General features: G+C 37.3%; 1 protein-coding gene across 2 annotated transcripts in view; it reads left to right on the top strand.

The window, feature by feature from the left end:
* Positions 1 to 15,182, top strand: part of LOC132396655 (sorbin and SH3 domain-containing protein 2-like) — a 289,151-nt gene that overhangs the window by 154,954 nt on the left and 119,015 nt on the right. For both annotated transcript variants that reach the window (XM_059974390.1, XM_059974389.1), the window contains 3 exons: positions 1,249 to 1,418; positions 10,000 to 10,066; positions 12,876 to 12,923. In XM_059974390.1, the coding sequence (XP_059830373.1) occupies positions 1,249 to 1,418; positions 10,000 to 10,066; positions 12,876 to 12,923 (285 nt within the window). The remainder of the gene's footprint in view (positions 1 to 1,248; positions 1,419 to 9,999; positions 10,067 to 12,875; positions 12,924 to 15,182) is intronic.

The following is a 15,182-nucleotide window of genomic DNA, read 5'->3' as shown; positions in this document are numbered from 1 at the left end:
GGGCAACAGTTCCCTCTCACATCCCAATGCTTATTTGGAATGATGTTGATGGCAGAGATGTTGTTTGTCAGATAGCTTAGTCCTCCAGCATGATTGTAAAGGTACCACGGAGGTTAATGGAGTACTTCTCCGTTCATTTTAATAGTTTGAAAATCCATTTTGCAAGATGATTTTCACATCTTGAGGGTTGGTGTGGCCTTGGAGTGCCAACGGGCCTTCTGTGCTGTAGGACTCCATGACCTGAAGGCATTCTGGTTATTATGTGAATTATGTGCTTTAACTTTTTTCTAGTTCAGGTAGCTGGTAAAAGAATCCTTGGGATGGAGCTGGTGTGAAGGTTAATAGGCATGTATAAGAGAGAAGATTACAGGGAACCAAGTGGGCTTACAGGACAGAAGGGGTATCCTCACAGCTAACACGGTTCGATGAGTCAAATGGCCTTCTCCAAGGGAATATGGAATCAGTCTGTATGGAATACAGAATCAGTTTCCTTGTTTCTTTATGACATTGGAGAAGATCACAGCACATTAAGTAGGTTGGGCTATTAGAATTTTTCACTCTGGCTATGGAGTCTGACTATAAAGCCTTTTGATGCTTTAGAATCACACTACACAAAAACAGGTCTTTGGCATGCCATATTCATAGCAATAGTTGAGTCCTCATTCAACAAGAAACCATCCACATTTATCACAATCTTCTTATGTGCATATACTGTGTGGTCCTTGTTTTTCCAGAAAGGCTATGACTGGATAGTTTCCTTTGATCCATATTTCAAGTATTCATGAGAATAGAAATCCAGATAGCTTAATTGAGGGCAAAATCTGAAAATGCTAAACACCCGTCAATTAAGTGAAATATAGTAACACCACCCCCCATTTCAGTATATATCAAAATAAATATGTTTATTTTAACGTGCTAGGGAAGTGCTAGAAAGAATGGGACAACAACAGATGCAGTGAATGGATACTTCCAGAGTTTCAATTTGAATCCCAAGATGAAATTGAATTTGAGCTAGTTTTGCTGCAATAATTATGAAATGGATATTAAATTCATTTTCAAATTTTACAAGCAAGAATTTTCCCGGTAATTTTAAGCTAAGGTAATTGAAGCAGGAAAAGACAAGCATCCTCTAGTGAACTGGACAATGGGAAAAGTTTGTTTGATTTACTGCGTCACTAAAAGATGCATCTAATTGAGAGTGTAAAGGATTTGCTTCTAACATTACTTTATTTTTTTCTTTCCCCACAGAAAACCTAAGTATATCTCAGCAAAGCAAGTCTCCTGGTGCAGATATAATGAGCATAGAGCCAGTTTATAGAACATCAGAAGAGGAAAAGAAAGTAACTGTAATTAAGGCACCACATTATGCAGGAATTGGCCCAGTTGATGAATCTGGAATACCTATAGCCATAAGAACGGTAGGAACAAATTCATCATTTGCCTGCTCTTCTTTTGCTTTCAGTTCTTTCTAATTATTTCTTCAGATTTCTTCATCAGGTGTATCTTAGTCCATTTGTAGTCACAAGGAATAATGAATGAATAAGGTTTGCATTAAAATCCAATTCTCCATAAATCAGTCAAAATAGATAAAAAAAACTTGCTGAAATCATTGGAGACCATCTTAGTGTTATGACGTCCATTTTTCAATTCATAAGTCTGCATAGTTGATTGCACTAAATGTGGAAAATCATAAAAATTTGGCCCCACTTACATCAAAAAAACCAACTTTTAGAAGCATGCAGCTTCTATTAGAGCAGGGGTTACCAACTTTATTTATGCATAGACCCCTGTCACTAACTGAGGGGGGAGAGGAATCTGTGGACACCAGGTTGGGAATCCCTGTATCAGATGATCAATTCATTCATTCATGCTCTCAAGCCATTTGTTAAGAAGAGCACAATACCAGGTGGGTCACTTAGTTTTTACAGTCTGATGTCCAATTCAGTAAAATGATTAATGATCGAATCTCGCCTTTAGTTCCACTTCCCTGTCTGTTTCCCGTAACCTTGGACTCCATCAACAGACTAATGTCTACCCATTTTGATCTTAAATGTATTCAGTAATTCTTGGGTAAGGAGCTTCAATGTTTCACAGTCCTCTGACAGAAATATCTCCTCACCTCTTAAATGGCTAACCACATGGTCTTCAAATGTGCCCCCTCATTCTAGATCACTCAAGAAGAGGAAATATCTTCTCAGTGTGTACCTGCCAAACCCATCAGAAGCTTGTATTTCACAGATTAACTTTTATTTTTCAATACTCTGATTCTGGCGGCGTGTCCAATTGTAGCAGCTTCTAAGGGGTCAACAAGAGGAGCTACTGTCATATTCCAATGTATTTTTAATGATTGCAAGATCCTGCTGAACATTAACAGCTTGAGCTACTCCCATCAGTGAGTTGCTTGCTGCTGGAGAAAATGAAGGAGCTGTGCAGAGTGCTGCTGCTGGAGTCGAAGGAAGCTTACAGCCTAATGGCTAGTGACCATCTTGGTCCTTTTTCTTGTGATCGCAAGGTCCTTTTTGGACATTGTTAATGTGGTATGCTGGAAGTTCAGTTTGGTGATTTATTGGCAGTCTGATGGCGTGGTTGCTGCATGGCCTTGGTCATGGTGAGGACAAGGCCTCAAGCCACAGTGTCAACTGTTTACAGTCACCAAAGGAGAGGCATCATAGCTGGCGCACTCCACTGAGGGCACTCTGGTGTGGCATCCAGGCTGTAGTCAGTGCTGCCCTCCCCCCAGTGTTCGCTTGGTGGAAGATGAGCAGTATTGTGGTCAATTGCAGATTTCTGTGGCATTCAGTGGGACTCAGGGCCTCAAGTCATGGGGTTGCTTGTTTACAGCCGTGAGGGGAAAGGCATCAGAGCTGGTACACTCCACTGGGGGCTGGAGTTGGTGCTGTTTTTCCCCCTCCCCCCAGTATTTCCTCAGCTGAACAGTCTGGATTATATACATATATACTTCACACGATTATATTACTGATATCCAATGTTCATTTGCTATCTTATTTGTGCGAGGGCTATGCCTCAAGTGTTTACAGCCACCAGGCGAGAGAGGTGTCAGAGTCAGTGCGCTCCACTGGCGTTGGTGTGGCGTAGTGTCCACTGGAGTCGGTGCTGCTCCCAGTGTTCACTTGGCAGAAGACAAGCTCTATTGCTCTATTGTGGTGGTCTGCAGGTAGTGCTAAGAGTGGCTGGATCTTTCTATCTTATAAGTGCTATGTGTGCTTTGTGCTGTGTGTGACTGTTGGTACTGCATTTTGCACCTTGACCCCACAGTAATGCTGTCTTGTTTGGCTGTATTCATGAGTATTCATGTATGGTTGAATGATAATTAAACTTGAATTGAATTGAAATCCGTGTAGCTTTGTGCTGTAAGGCAATCCCATTGGCCTAGAATCAGCCTAATGAAATCTTGTCTTTTTTCTTCACTTTCATAACTAGTATATTTGCATCAATTAATCATACCACAATTGTACGGAAATATGCAGGTGAGGGTCTATCACTGCCCTGTACAGCTGTAACATTTCTCACCTTATACATTCCATCTCCTTTGTAATAAAACAAATCATTCAATTACTTTTCCTAATTACTTGTTATACCTTCATCCCATCTCTATGTCATCTTCTATTTCACAGATTTTTTTGTGATCACTTTCCATTTAGTCACTCATCTGCTTTCTCTCTTTTACACTCTTTCTGCAAAGATGGATCACCTCACATTTCCCTTCAATCTCCATCTGTCAAAATTATCATATGAAGAGTGTTTGATATCTGGATCTGTATTCACTTGAACTTAGAAGAATGAGGAGTGACATTGAAACCTGTCGAATGATGAAAGACCTTGACACAGTGGACGTGGAGATGATATAATCCTGTGGTGGGAGACTCTAAGGCCAGAGGACACAGCCTCAGAATAGAGGGGCATCTTTTTAGAACTGAGTTGAGGAGGAATCTCTTTAACGAGAGAATAGTACTTCTGTGGAATTCTTTGCCACAGGCAGCTGTGGAGGCCAAGTCTTTATTTAAGGTAGAGGGTAATAGATTCTTGATTAGTCAGGACATGAGGGGATGCGGGGAAAAGGCAGGAGATTGGAGCTGAGAGGACAATTGGATTGGCCATGGTGAAATGGAGGAGCAGAATAGATGGACCACATGGCTTAATTCTGCTCTTCTATCTTATGGTCCTATCATCCTTGTGAATCTATTTTGCTTTTTTTTCTGTATTGTTAAGTTTTCTTTATCATATTATTACTGCTTTTAGAACTTCAAATGTGGTGTAACTGAGGATTCATAAAAAGTCAATGGGGTTGCTGCGCTTCTTTTCTAGGAATCAATCTCAATTCTTTGTTTCCTTTTTTAATGGCCCAATTAACCTGCATTGTTACTTTAAGTGGTTTGTGTGTTTAATACCTACATCCCTTGGGGTCTTTTATGTTATTACCAGGTCCTATTATCCAAGCACCATAAATCCTCTTTCTCCTTCCTGCCAAATCCACTGCTTCAAATTTTATTTATCTTGAAACTATTTTCCGTTGCCCATCCATCTGCAAAAAATTAATTCCTTTTTGTATTTTATTTAAATACTTCATTCTATTCCTGATTCAAATTTGTTGTCATTTGCAAATTTAAAAATTATACTTACAATTTCAGGATCAAAATTGTTGGTATAAATTGTAATCACCAGGGCTTTCAGCAGCAATGTGTGTGGTCTGGGTCACTAGCCTTAACCTTGACTTTATTATTTTCTGTGTTGTAATTAGCTTGCTACTCTGTTACACCTCCTCTGACTCGAGTCCAAATGGTTGTTATTGCCAGGTTTAAGAGGTGTTATATTAAAGTAGCTCATGATTACAGCATCTCCTATTAAAGTAAAACATATTCAACAAAAGTTTTTAGTTAGTGACAAGTTAGTGATTTTTATTTGTAATAAATTAACACATTTAATAGTTCCATCAGTGAATCTTCCTGTCATTTCTTACTAATAAATTATCTCTGACCTTTCTGTAATATTGCTATACGTATTTCCATTATCTTGCAATAATTCAATAAATGTTCCAGTTCTACTTCTCCATTATTTAACAAAATATTGCCTGAATATCAGAGCACCTGTCTTGGACTATTATGACACATGGGAGATCTGTTTCCTACACCACAATCATCTTGCTCTTTGTTGGCACCAAATATTTATTCCTATCATTATAGTACCTCTGATACTAGTAGTAACAGTTCCTTTAGACACACAATTGAATTATCAGATGCCAGATGTCTTGTTAATGAGTAAAATTAGGATAAGACTGCAAAGTTTAATTCTAGACTGAGAAACTTACTTGGACTTAAAACTGTTCTATTGCCTGTTAATGTAAAGCTGACATTAATTTATCCCTTCTTTTCCACTTCTAATTTTTAAATTAGCTTTGATTCAATACAGATTTAAAAAAAACAAAATATAATCTTAGTGAAGCACTTTCTTTTGTGTAATCAAAAGGGTTTTAGGCATTGGACAGTTTTCAAAAACTGTCGCTGATATCATCATCGTCAACATCATCATTATGTACCATGCCATATGACGTGGGTGATCATGGTCATGACCATGATTGTTCTTGGCAATTGAAATCATCAGAGGTTTTACATTCTGTCACTGTCACAATCTAGGGTATGTGCAGATTGGATTACTGGTGTCCTGTCCATACACTCCTCAGTCAGATCTGGATGATGGTAAATACACTGCAATTAAGTTAAATGCTTTATTTGGAATACTTAACATTCTGAGCCAAGGATCCATAAGAAACTGCATAAGCTTTATTTGTGATATTAAAAAAAGGAAAAAAAAATTGGTTTCTTGTCTTTTGAAAGATACACCCTTCAAGTAGATGAGGATTTGCTGTGAACCAGGTGCAGGAGATTTTATATTTCCTTCATAAGTGTTCTACACAAATACCTGCTGTGTGTATAAAAGAACATCTTTACATCAATTACTAACACAAAACAAATAAACATGTCTCTACCTACAGTAACCTTTCTTCTCCTTACATAGCATTTCAATAATTTGCTGTAAGAATATTCTCTGCTGTACAAATATTCTTGAACATTCTGCTTTCATTGATCTTCGAGGAAGAATTTTTCAAAGCCTTAATTGTCACTTTAAAAAACCTTTGTATCATCTCTTTATTAAATAAGCAACAGCTAATTTTAATATAGTGACCATTATTTCTAGATTCTTTCACAGCTGATAGCATCCTCTTCATATGCACACTGTCAAGACCCCTAGAGATCTTCTATACCCTTCTAACTTCAAATTATTATGTGCCTAATCTGTCCAATTTTTCCACATGATACAACCTCTCAATTCCAGGTTGAGTTATCTAGTAAAGTTTATTATTCATCTTCTAATACATTAAATATTTCATTGAAAAGAGTGATCAATATTTTCACAGTACTTCAGACACTGTCTCACCAATACACCATACAATAGTTTAACCTCCCTATTTATGTATTCAACCCCCCCACCACCACCCCAAGAATAAAGCTAACGTTCTGTTAGTTTTTCTAATTATTTCTTGGGTTTGTAGTTTGTAAGTCATGCATGAAGAGATCTGGGTTCCTCTGCACCCTAGAACTCTGCAATTTCTCACCAATTGGATAACGTTTCAAGGGTGGCTCAGTTGCGTAGCATCAGTGATCACCAATCAGGGTTCGATTCCCACCGCTGTCTGTAAGTTTGTACGATCTCTGAGTGGCCGCATGGGTTCCATCCAGGGTGCTCCCCTTTCCTCCCACTTTTCAAAGATTGTTGGTGAGAACTAGTGAGTTGTAGGCATGCTGTGTTGGTATCAGGCACATAGCAACAATTGTGGGCTGCACCAGCACAAACCTCAGACAATGTTGGTCGTTAACATAGAACAACACATTTCATTGTATGTTTCAATGTACATGTGACAAATAAAGGTAATGTACTGGTTAGGCACAGGACTACATTCAGCCAGAGACTCATTCTACTGAGATGTAACACTGAGCGTCCTAGGAAGTCATTCCTGCCTGTGGCCATCAAACTTTACAACTCCTCCCTCGGAGTGTCAGACATCCTGAGCCAATAGGCTGGTCCTGGACTTATTTCCACTTGGCATGATTAACTTATTTTTATTTAATTATTTATGGTTTTATATTGCTATATTTCTTCACTATTCTTGGTTGGTGCGGCTGTAACGAGACCTAATTTCCCTCGGGATCAATAAAGTATGACTGTCTGTAATCGTTCTTTTCTTTAAATTTATCCTAATCCTTTCCTGCCAAAATGGAAGTTTCACATTTTCCCACATGACACTTCATTTGCCTCATCTTTACCCACTCAATCTATTTATATTCCTTGTAGCCATCTCTTGTCCTTTTCAAAACTTTCTAAAAATGGTTTACGCGTAATTGACTGAGTTGAGAGAAAAGTTTCCCAAGGCTGTCTGTTCAGATTCCGATCCTTAACTTACTTCTGCTTACATTGGTGGGTAGATAAGTAAAAAGTTTGTACGTCTTCTCTGTGAATGCATCAGTTTTCTCAGTGCTCCAGTTTCCTCCCACATTCCAAAGACATACTGGGTTAGGTTAATTGGTCAATTTAGATTGTTTTGCGATTAGGCTAGGGTTAAATAGATGGGTTTCTGGGCAGTGGGGCTCGTTAGGCCAGAAGGGCCTGTTCCACACTATCTCTAAATAAAAAATAAATAAATATTGAAGTATTATGAAAGCATGTTCATCCAGGCAGCAAGTGCCGGTTGTAATCACTAATATTAAATCACAGGCAACTTTGTGTCTTTGTCTCACATTCGCCAACAACTGGACTGTGATTGTCCCGAGTGCTGTCAGAGCATACGTAAATCCAGCAGACTGATACTGTGTGTTGTTATGTTTTCTAACTTCACAACATTAAAGTAATTCAAAGGAAAACAAGAGAGTCGAGAGATGTGAGATTAGTTTGTGTTTAACTTAAGCAAAAGGTGGGGGGGGGGGGGTGTGTGTTATAAACCTGTAATGAATTATTTAAGTAAACAAGAATGCTTAATCAACAATATATTTACAAGATTGCTCAAATATTGCTGAAATATTAAATACACAAGTGTTTAATCCACAGTCATGGTCAGGATGCATATAACACATTTTTGTATTATTGCATTCAATTTGGACAACTATTGTTAGTTTGATGTTTGGCTCAAAGTGTGAAACAATATCCCTACATTTAACAAAACAGTATCTATTTCAGAGTTGAACAACTATTTTCAGAGCAAGACTCGCAGTTCACCCAGCGTTCACTCTAGTTATTAATTGGTGGTTTGTGCTTGCCTGTCGTCATAGCTTTTCTTGTCACTTCTTATTTAAGTTAGCCATTTATGAAAAAAATACTTCCATGAAGATTGAAGTGTCAATAAAGTGTCAAGACACTGACTTTTATCTCAAAATTCATCTCTGGTCAATCGAACACAATATGGCTTAGAATAGCATCAATGCTGAGGACAAGGCTTGGTTGTTCAATGGTTGTTCAGTGCCCATCTACATTATCTAATTACATTTGGCTAATCAGGTTTGTCTTACAAATCTGGAACAGGTAAGTTTAGATGTGAGCAGTGAATCAATTATTGGGCTACTCAATATAATATGTAGAAGGAGATGAGATTTGAAATATATATATATATAAGCTAGGGAAATCAAGCTACATTAATAATGAATGCAGTACAATGCTTTGCAAGGACTGAAGGGTTATGACACTAAAGAGATCTGAAAAATTATTTGTATTCAACAAAATCAGCAAGGTTGAAAGGTTCAGGTCTTCACGATTATAAAGGTTCGTCTGTTCTAAGATCAAGTATGGATTAGCAGAAATCTAGTTAGCTAACCACAAATAAAAGTCACAAATGGAAAATGCTGATTGCAAAGTGTAAACATTTTCATCATAGCCTTCAAGAATATTAAAGAGAGGGGAACTAATTGAGTATGAGGGGAATGTGTTGAGTTGAAAATGTTTATGAATGAGTTTACTGACAATTGAGCAAATAAGAAATTTCTGTTCACATAGTTTTGTCATACTTAGAAACGAGCAATCAGATTCCTGCTCTGCAAAATGAAAACAATGAATAACCGTATTTATTGAAGCAGGATGAATGGAACACTATTAATAAAATTTAAAAGTAATAAATCTTTCCAAATTTGAGGAAATAAAATATGAATTTATAGAAGGAAAGAGATTGTTATGTTCTAATAACTTGAGATGTATTTTTAATTAAGTCATTTTATTTTCATTGTATTTAACTTGACAGCATAATAAATTCAAATTAAATTTTTGTTACATTTTATCATTTTGTGAACCAATCATTTATCTCTGAGCCTCAACATGTGAGCTCCAGCAGGTTATTTGGTCATCGAATATATCACAGTCTGATTGTGGAGTCATATTGTGCAGTGTTGCTTCCAGCAGCCATGCTTGGTGATTAATTCCCATTCTTTAGCCCAGGGGCATTGAGGTCATCTTGCATTGCCTGAAATATCAGCTGCAAATATTTTAGGTACCAACCAGGAATTAGACTGTCTGCACCAATCTAATCACTTGGATCTTTGGGGACAGGAATTATACCCTAATCCATCACTGCTTTCACTTTTGCACCCTGGGTAAACCTCAATATTTGACTATTCTGAATGAGGCAATGAAGATGCCTATACATGAGTGGGAGCTATTTTGTAGGTGACCAGAGTTCCCTATGCAGCTCAGAACTTTCAATACTCATGATATGAAGCATTATCACAGCTTGCCCCCTCTCTGAGCTTCATCCATCACTATATACAGTTCATTGACAATTCTTCAAGTGTGTTCAATGCAAAGCATATAGGATCAGATAATTGGAAAAAGAAATCTTGTGTAGAAAAGCAAATGTCCACTGAATTTTGTGAGCAGAATAAAGAAAGTAATTGGGAGTATCCATCAGTATTTGACAACTAATTCAAACTTTTATTTTTAATCTAGACAGTGGACCGACCCAAAGATTGGTACAAGACAATGTTCAAGCAAATACATATGGTGCACAAGCCAGGTACATTCAAAATTGAAGTTGATTTAATGAATCTACTTTTTGAAATCAGTTGGTGAACCTCTTGAGTTCTGGTTCCGTGGCACATTTCTAAATAATCATTTTGTATTTCTTTATCAACCTCTTACTTCCAATATATTTTCCATGATGTCTCGCAGAGACGCAAGTTAAAAATGGATACCAAGTCCAATAGGTAGAAATGAAGTGAGATAACGAGAAGGTTATTCTTGGAGACTGATTGAAAGATGATGGTTGTTTTGGGGGGGGGGGGGGGTTAATTGGAGAAAATTCAAAAACAAAAGTTGTAAAGTGCCAAATAGTGGCAAAAATTCGGGGAGACTGAGAAGTTAACATTGGGAAAGGTTGGAAAGATAAATATGAGGCTATGAATAGACTTAAACATAAGGACGCAAACTTTAATGTTCAGGCAACCAAAAGCCAGTAAGGACAGGAATGTGGAACAGACAGAATTTGTTGCAAAATCAGTGACTGCACTTGAGTTTTTATTATGTTAATTTTGCTAAGGATGGAAAATAGATGGCTGGATATTGAAGTAGCTGAATCTAGAATTTGTACACTTGAATGAATGCTGGCAACAACTAGAGAGGATGAAGCAAAGACCAAGTTAGTAACGTTGCAGTGATGCAAGTCAATCCTTTATACAGTATATTTCCAAAGTATGAATTGGACTGCCAAGTAGCTGTCATCTTGTTTTGGCCTGATGATAAATCAAAATTGCTGCAGTCATTTCTAAACTTTATTGTCAGATTTAAATATCGCTCAGCAGTAGAATGAAAATCTGTTGGAAAGCATTTTTTAATGACAAATCATTTTTACTTCTACGGAGCTAACCGTCATGTATTCATGAGCTTTAAAATAAATTCACTGAAGCAAACCTCCAGTTAGCCTTTTCCTTTGTAATTATGCAGTATTTTCTATCCAAAGGATCATTCCATTTCACTCAGTATCAGAAAATTTTATAGACCAATTTTTTTTAGGGCTTTCAGATGCTCAAAATAAAGTGGCAACAGCTGTTATATCAAGTTTATTTTCAAACTAAACAATGGACACCAGCTGTGAGTGAGCGACCCTGTGCTTATTATCTTGCCTTTACCAAAGTAGAATGCTGGATACTGGGCAAGATTGGAACCAGCTTCTTAATTATGCTCTTTCGTGAAGTTCTTTGGTCTTCTGAGAAGTCAGTCTTCTACTGCAATGAATTGAACACTAATTTTCCTTTCCTTCAAAACTTTTCTACAAGCCTATTTTACAAACTGATCCAGCCCTTTAATTTGTAAGAGAGAATCCTTCTCTGACAATTCTTGGAGTGCTAAATCATATAACATGTCTGCCACAGCCATCAGAAAATTAGCATAATCAAGAACATGAACTATTCTTTTATGTATTCCTTAATACTTTATGGGATAATTGGTTGGGTAATGTGCTGATTGTAAAATTGATTTGAAACAACCAAGTTCCTTATTATAGAATTCCTTCAGGGAGGCATTGTTATGTTACCATGCAGTATGCACCTGTATGTTCAAATTTGCTTTCATTTTATTGCATTGTTGTTTTACACATTTGTTATAGTTTGAAGCTTGCTATGTTCCATGCTTGATTGAACCATGAGAAATAGTACATTTTCTGTTTTATGTTAAAGGAAGGACTTGAGAATGTGAATTAGAAGCAGGAATAGCCCCAGAATCTGCTCCACTATTAAATAACATCACAGATGACCTTAGTCAGAGTCACCGCCCTGCGCTGTCCCCAAATTTTAAACATAATCTGTTAAACTGTCTTGAAAATATTCAGTAAGTGAACCTCCTTTGCACCTGTATATTTCTGAGACCAATTTATTCCTACTCTGTTTTCTGAATGATGATCAATTCACTTGAATGTGTTACTTCCAATACCAGTTTCTTTAAAATCAGAGTATGTGATATTGGGAGTAAGACATACCTATCCTATATATGGCAACTTTTCAAAGACTTTCCAAAAGTGGAACTGCATCACATGTATTATTTCCTCCTACTTATTCTGCTATTTGCAGCTTAGAAGAAAACAAATTTGTTGAGCATAGTTATGCTTTCATGAATTTGGATGCCTTAATGCCACATTGCTGCTTCAGAACTCTAGTGACCTGGATTCAATCATGACCTTGTGTGTGGAGTTTGCAAGTTCTTCCTCACAGCATGACTTTTCCCTTTAATGCTCTGTTTTCAAAGACATGCTGGTTGGCAAGTTTATTGGCTTCTGTAAATTCCCTGCAGTGTAGGTGGATGGCAAGTAGGGAGTTGATTGGTCTGTCAGAATAAAAAAAAAGTGGGATTTGTGCAGATAGGTGCTTGATGGTCAGAGCAGATACATTGAGCTCAGGGGCCTGTTGCTGTCTGCATGACTCTGGCTCTCACTCCCTGATGATCCTGCCCTGTCTTTAGTTTCCAAGTTCTTTCCTCCAAGCTCCTAAATAAGAAATACTGGCATTTCCCCTACTGTTAATGTCATATGAGCTGATACTGTAGGTTAATAAATTATGCATTGATGTTCAAAATACCATGCTGGAATGCACTTGGCCGAAGAGGAGTTATAGATGCAATGTATAGTAATTCAGAAAGAGTAGATAGGCGTTTTTGATCATTCATTCTCCAAGGGCAGGTTCCCCTACTCAGAAGTGCAGTCAGCTTAAGAAGATGCAGAAATATGAAACATGGTCAGTCTCATAAGAATGAAAGTGCAACTGTTGGTCCAGTTCCTTCAGTGCTGGTAGCTAGCAGTAAATCATATTCAACATTCCTTTTTATTTTTTTAACAGATGATGATACAGATGCATTCAATGCCACACATGCATATGTTTATCCTGGTAAGAATTTTATGTTATGCTTTTAGGTCTCAAATTGAACTCACAATCTGCTGTTCCAATTGGATCACACTGTCCTATTCAACATATATGTAAATGTGACATGTCTAATACTCTTTGTCCAACAGACTCTCATTACTTATCTGCCTTTCATTGTTTTTGCACTAAACATGTTCCTTTTATGGCACAAGCTTTAATCAAGCCTAACACCACAAACTGCTGGACACGGTCCTCTCTCCAGGTCTCTCCACATCAATGACTTTGCTCACTAATAATTACTATTCCGGAGTCAATTAATTTCTTTAGCTAGTTTTAAAGATTTAAGATTAATTAATAACAAGTAGAAATCAATAGTAGTTTTTTTAAAGATTTCAACATATGTTAATACTATATTAAACCAGAATAAATAAAGATTTTTATATTATTACTGAAAGTATTCTGGAATCTATGGAAAACCATTAAACATTTTTGCTAACTGGATGTTTTTCAGCATAACTTTTTTTTAGTCTCTGCTTTTCCATCACCAAATGTACAGTTTTACTGAGGAAAAAAATGAGATATTGGCAACAAAATCTGTAAGGTTGTGAAAGTGAAAATTTGCAAATTCTTGTAACTGGATACAAAGCAAAATTGCTTGATGCACACAAGGTCAATCAGATCTTATTGACTCAAATGGTGCATTGTGAAGATGAGCATTGGAACCAGGATGATTTGGCCCACAGTGGACACCCTAGAGCCAAGAAAGATATAATTGCATATTTTACCTTCACTGTTGTCTATCTAGTGTTGAGTCACAAATTGTTCCTGGAATAGTTGTTGCTGTAGAGAGTGACTGTATGTTGCTTTTTTCAATGAATGCTTTTAGCAAATTCATACATAGAAGAATGTAATATCTCAATTGAGAATCCAATTGTGCAATACGTCATGCTGATAATGACATATAGTCATAAAATCTTACATTGCTAGTCTGCAGCTTAGATATGCTTAGAAGAGATAGAGGAGAATTAAAAGAGGACTTTTCTGTCCTGGGTGGAAAAGTGCCCTGCCCAAAATTACAATACCTTTTCTTAAAAGTATTACAATTTGTTATTTTTCAGAGCTGATAAGGATATTTAAAGAAAAACAGGGTTTTCAATTCTCTGTGCTCATTGTATAAAAACTCATCTTTGAGTTGTCCATTCATGCTCTAATTGCACAATATTGGCAATCCAGTAATCAGGTAGCTCAGTAACCTTACACACTGGTCCTTTCATCACTGTTACAGCTTTGATTCTAGTGCAGAGGGATTGGATGGGAGGCTAGAAAATACTTATGTGAAATTTGAACACTCCCACTGTAGTTGATTGCTCATGGGTATAGGCAAGCATCACAAACCATCAGCCACTGGAACTTTGTGAAAATAATGCAGTTAAAGATGTTCTGATATGAAGAGACTAATGTGAGTTTCTGAGATTAAAGAAGGATTTAAACTGTATAAACTTGCAGTACAACTGCTATCTCAACACTGTGGCAGTTAGAAATGTTGTCTGAAGTGGTATCAAGCCATAGTTTTGATGCACTCTTCCTCTATCCTGCAGTGATGGTTTTTGCTCTGAAACTTAGTTCTTATCCCATTTACTGCTTTGCTGCAGTAATTTGGTAAGGTTCCACAGTATCTGGTAACTTGCCTTTACTCCAAAGAAGCATCCACTCTTCAAATGACCATGGTTCCCTGATTCACTTGACAATATAAAAATGGTCAAAAAACATCTTTTCTTGATGTGCACTTCCCAGCAGCAGCCAAAAGGAAGCCCCTGCTCCCTAATCTATTTCATCCATAAACATTCGCTGATCTTTTCTAATCATCCCTGCTCCAGCTGAGAATAGCAATCAAAAATGGTCCTTCCTGGTCTCTATTGCTGCATGCATTATTGCACACTTCACATGACTAATGCACTTGGGGTTAATTTAAGTAGCAATGATAAAGCGCACCATATAATATATATGTGAGCTGCCTTAATGACTATCATCCAGTAGCACTTGCATCTACAGTGATGAAATGTTTTGAGAGGTTGGTCATGGCTAGAATTAACTCTTGCCTCAGCAAGGATCTGGACCCACTGCATTTTGCCTAATGCTACAATAGGTCTACAGAAGATGCAATCTCAATGGCACTTCACGCAGCCTTAGATCACCTGGACAATACAAACATCTATGTCAGGATGCTGTTTGTTGACTGGAGCCCAGTATTTAACACTATCATTCCCACAGTCCTGATGGATA

Source organism: Hypanus sabinus, chromosome 7, assembly GCF_030144855.1.
Source record: "Hypanus sabinus isolate sHypSab1 chromosome 7, sHypSab1.hap1, whole genome shotgun sequence".
Classification (NCBI taxonomy): Eukaryota; Metazoa; Chordata; class Chondrichthyes; order Myliobatiformes; family Dasyatidae; genus Hypanus; species Hypanus sabinus.
This window is presented reverse-complemented; position numbering and strand designations above follow the sequence as displayed.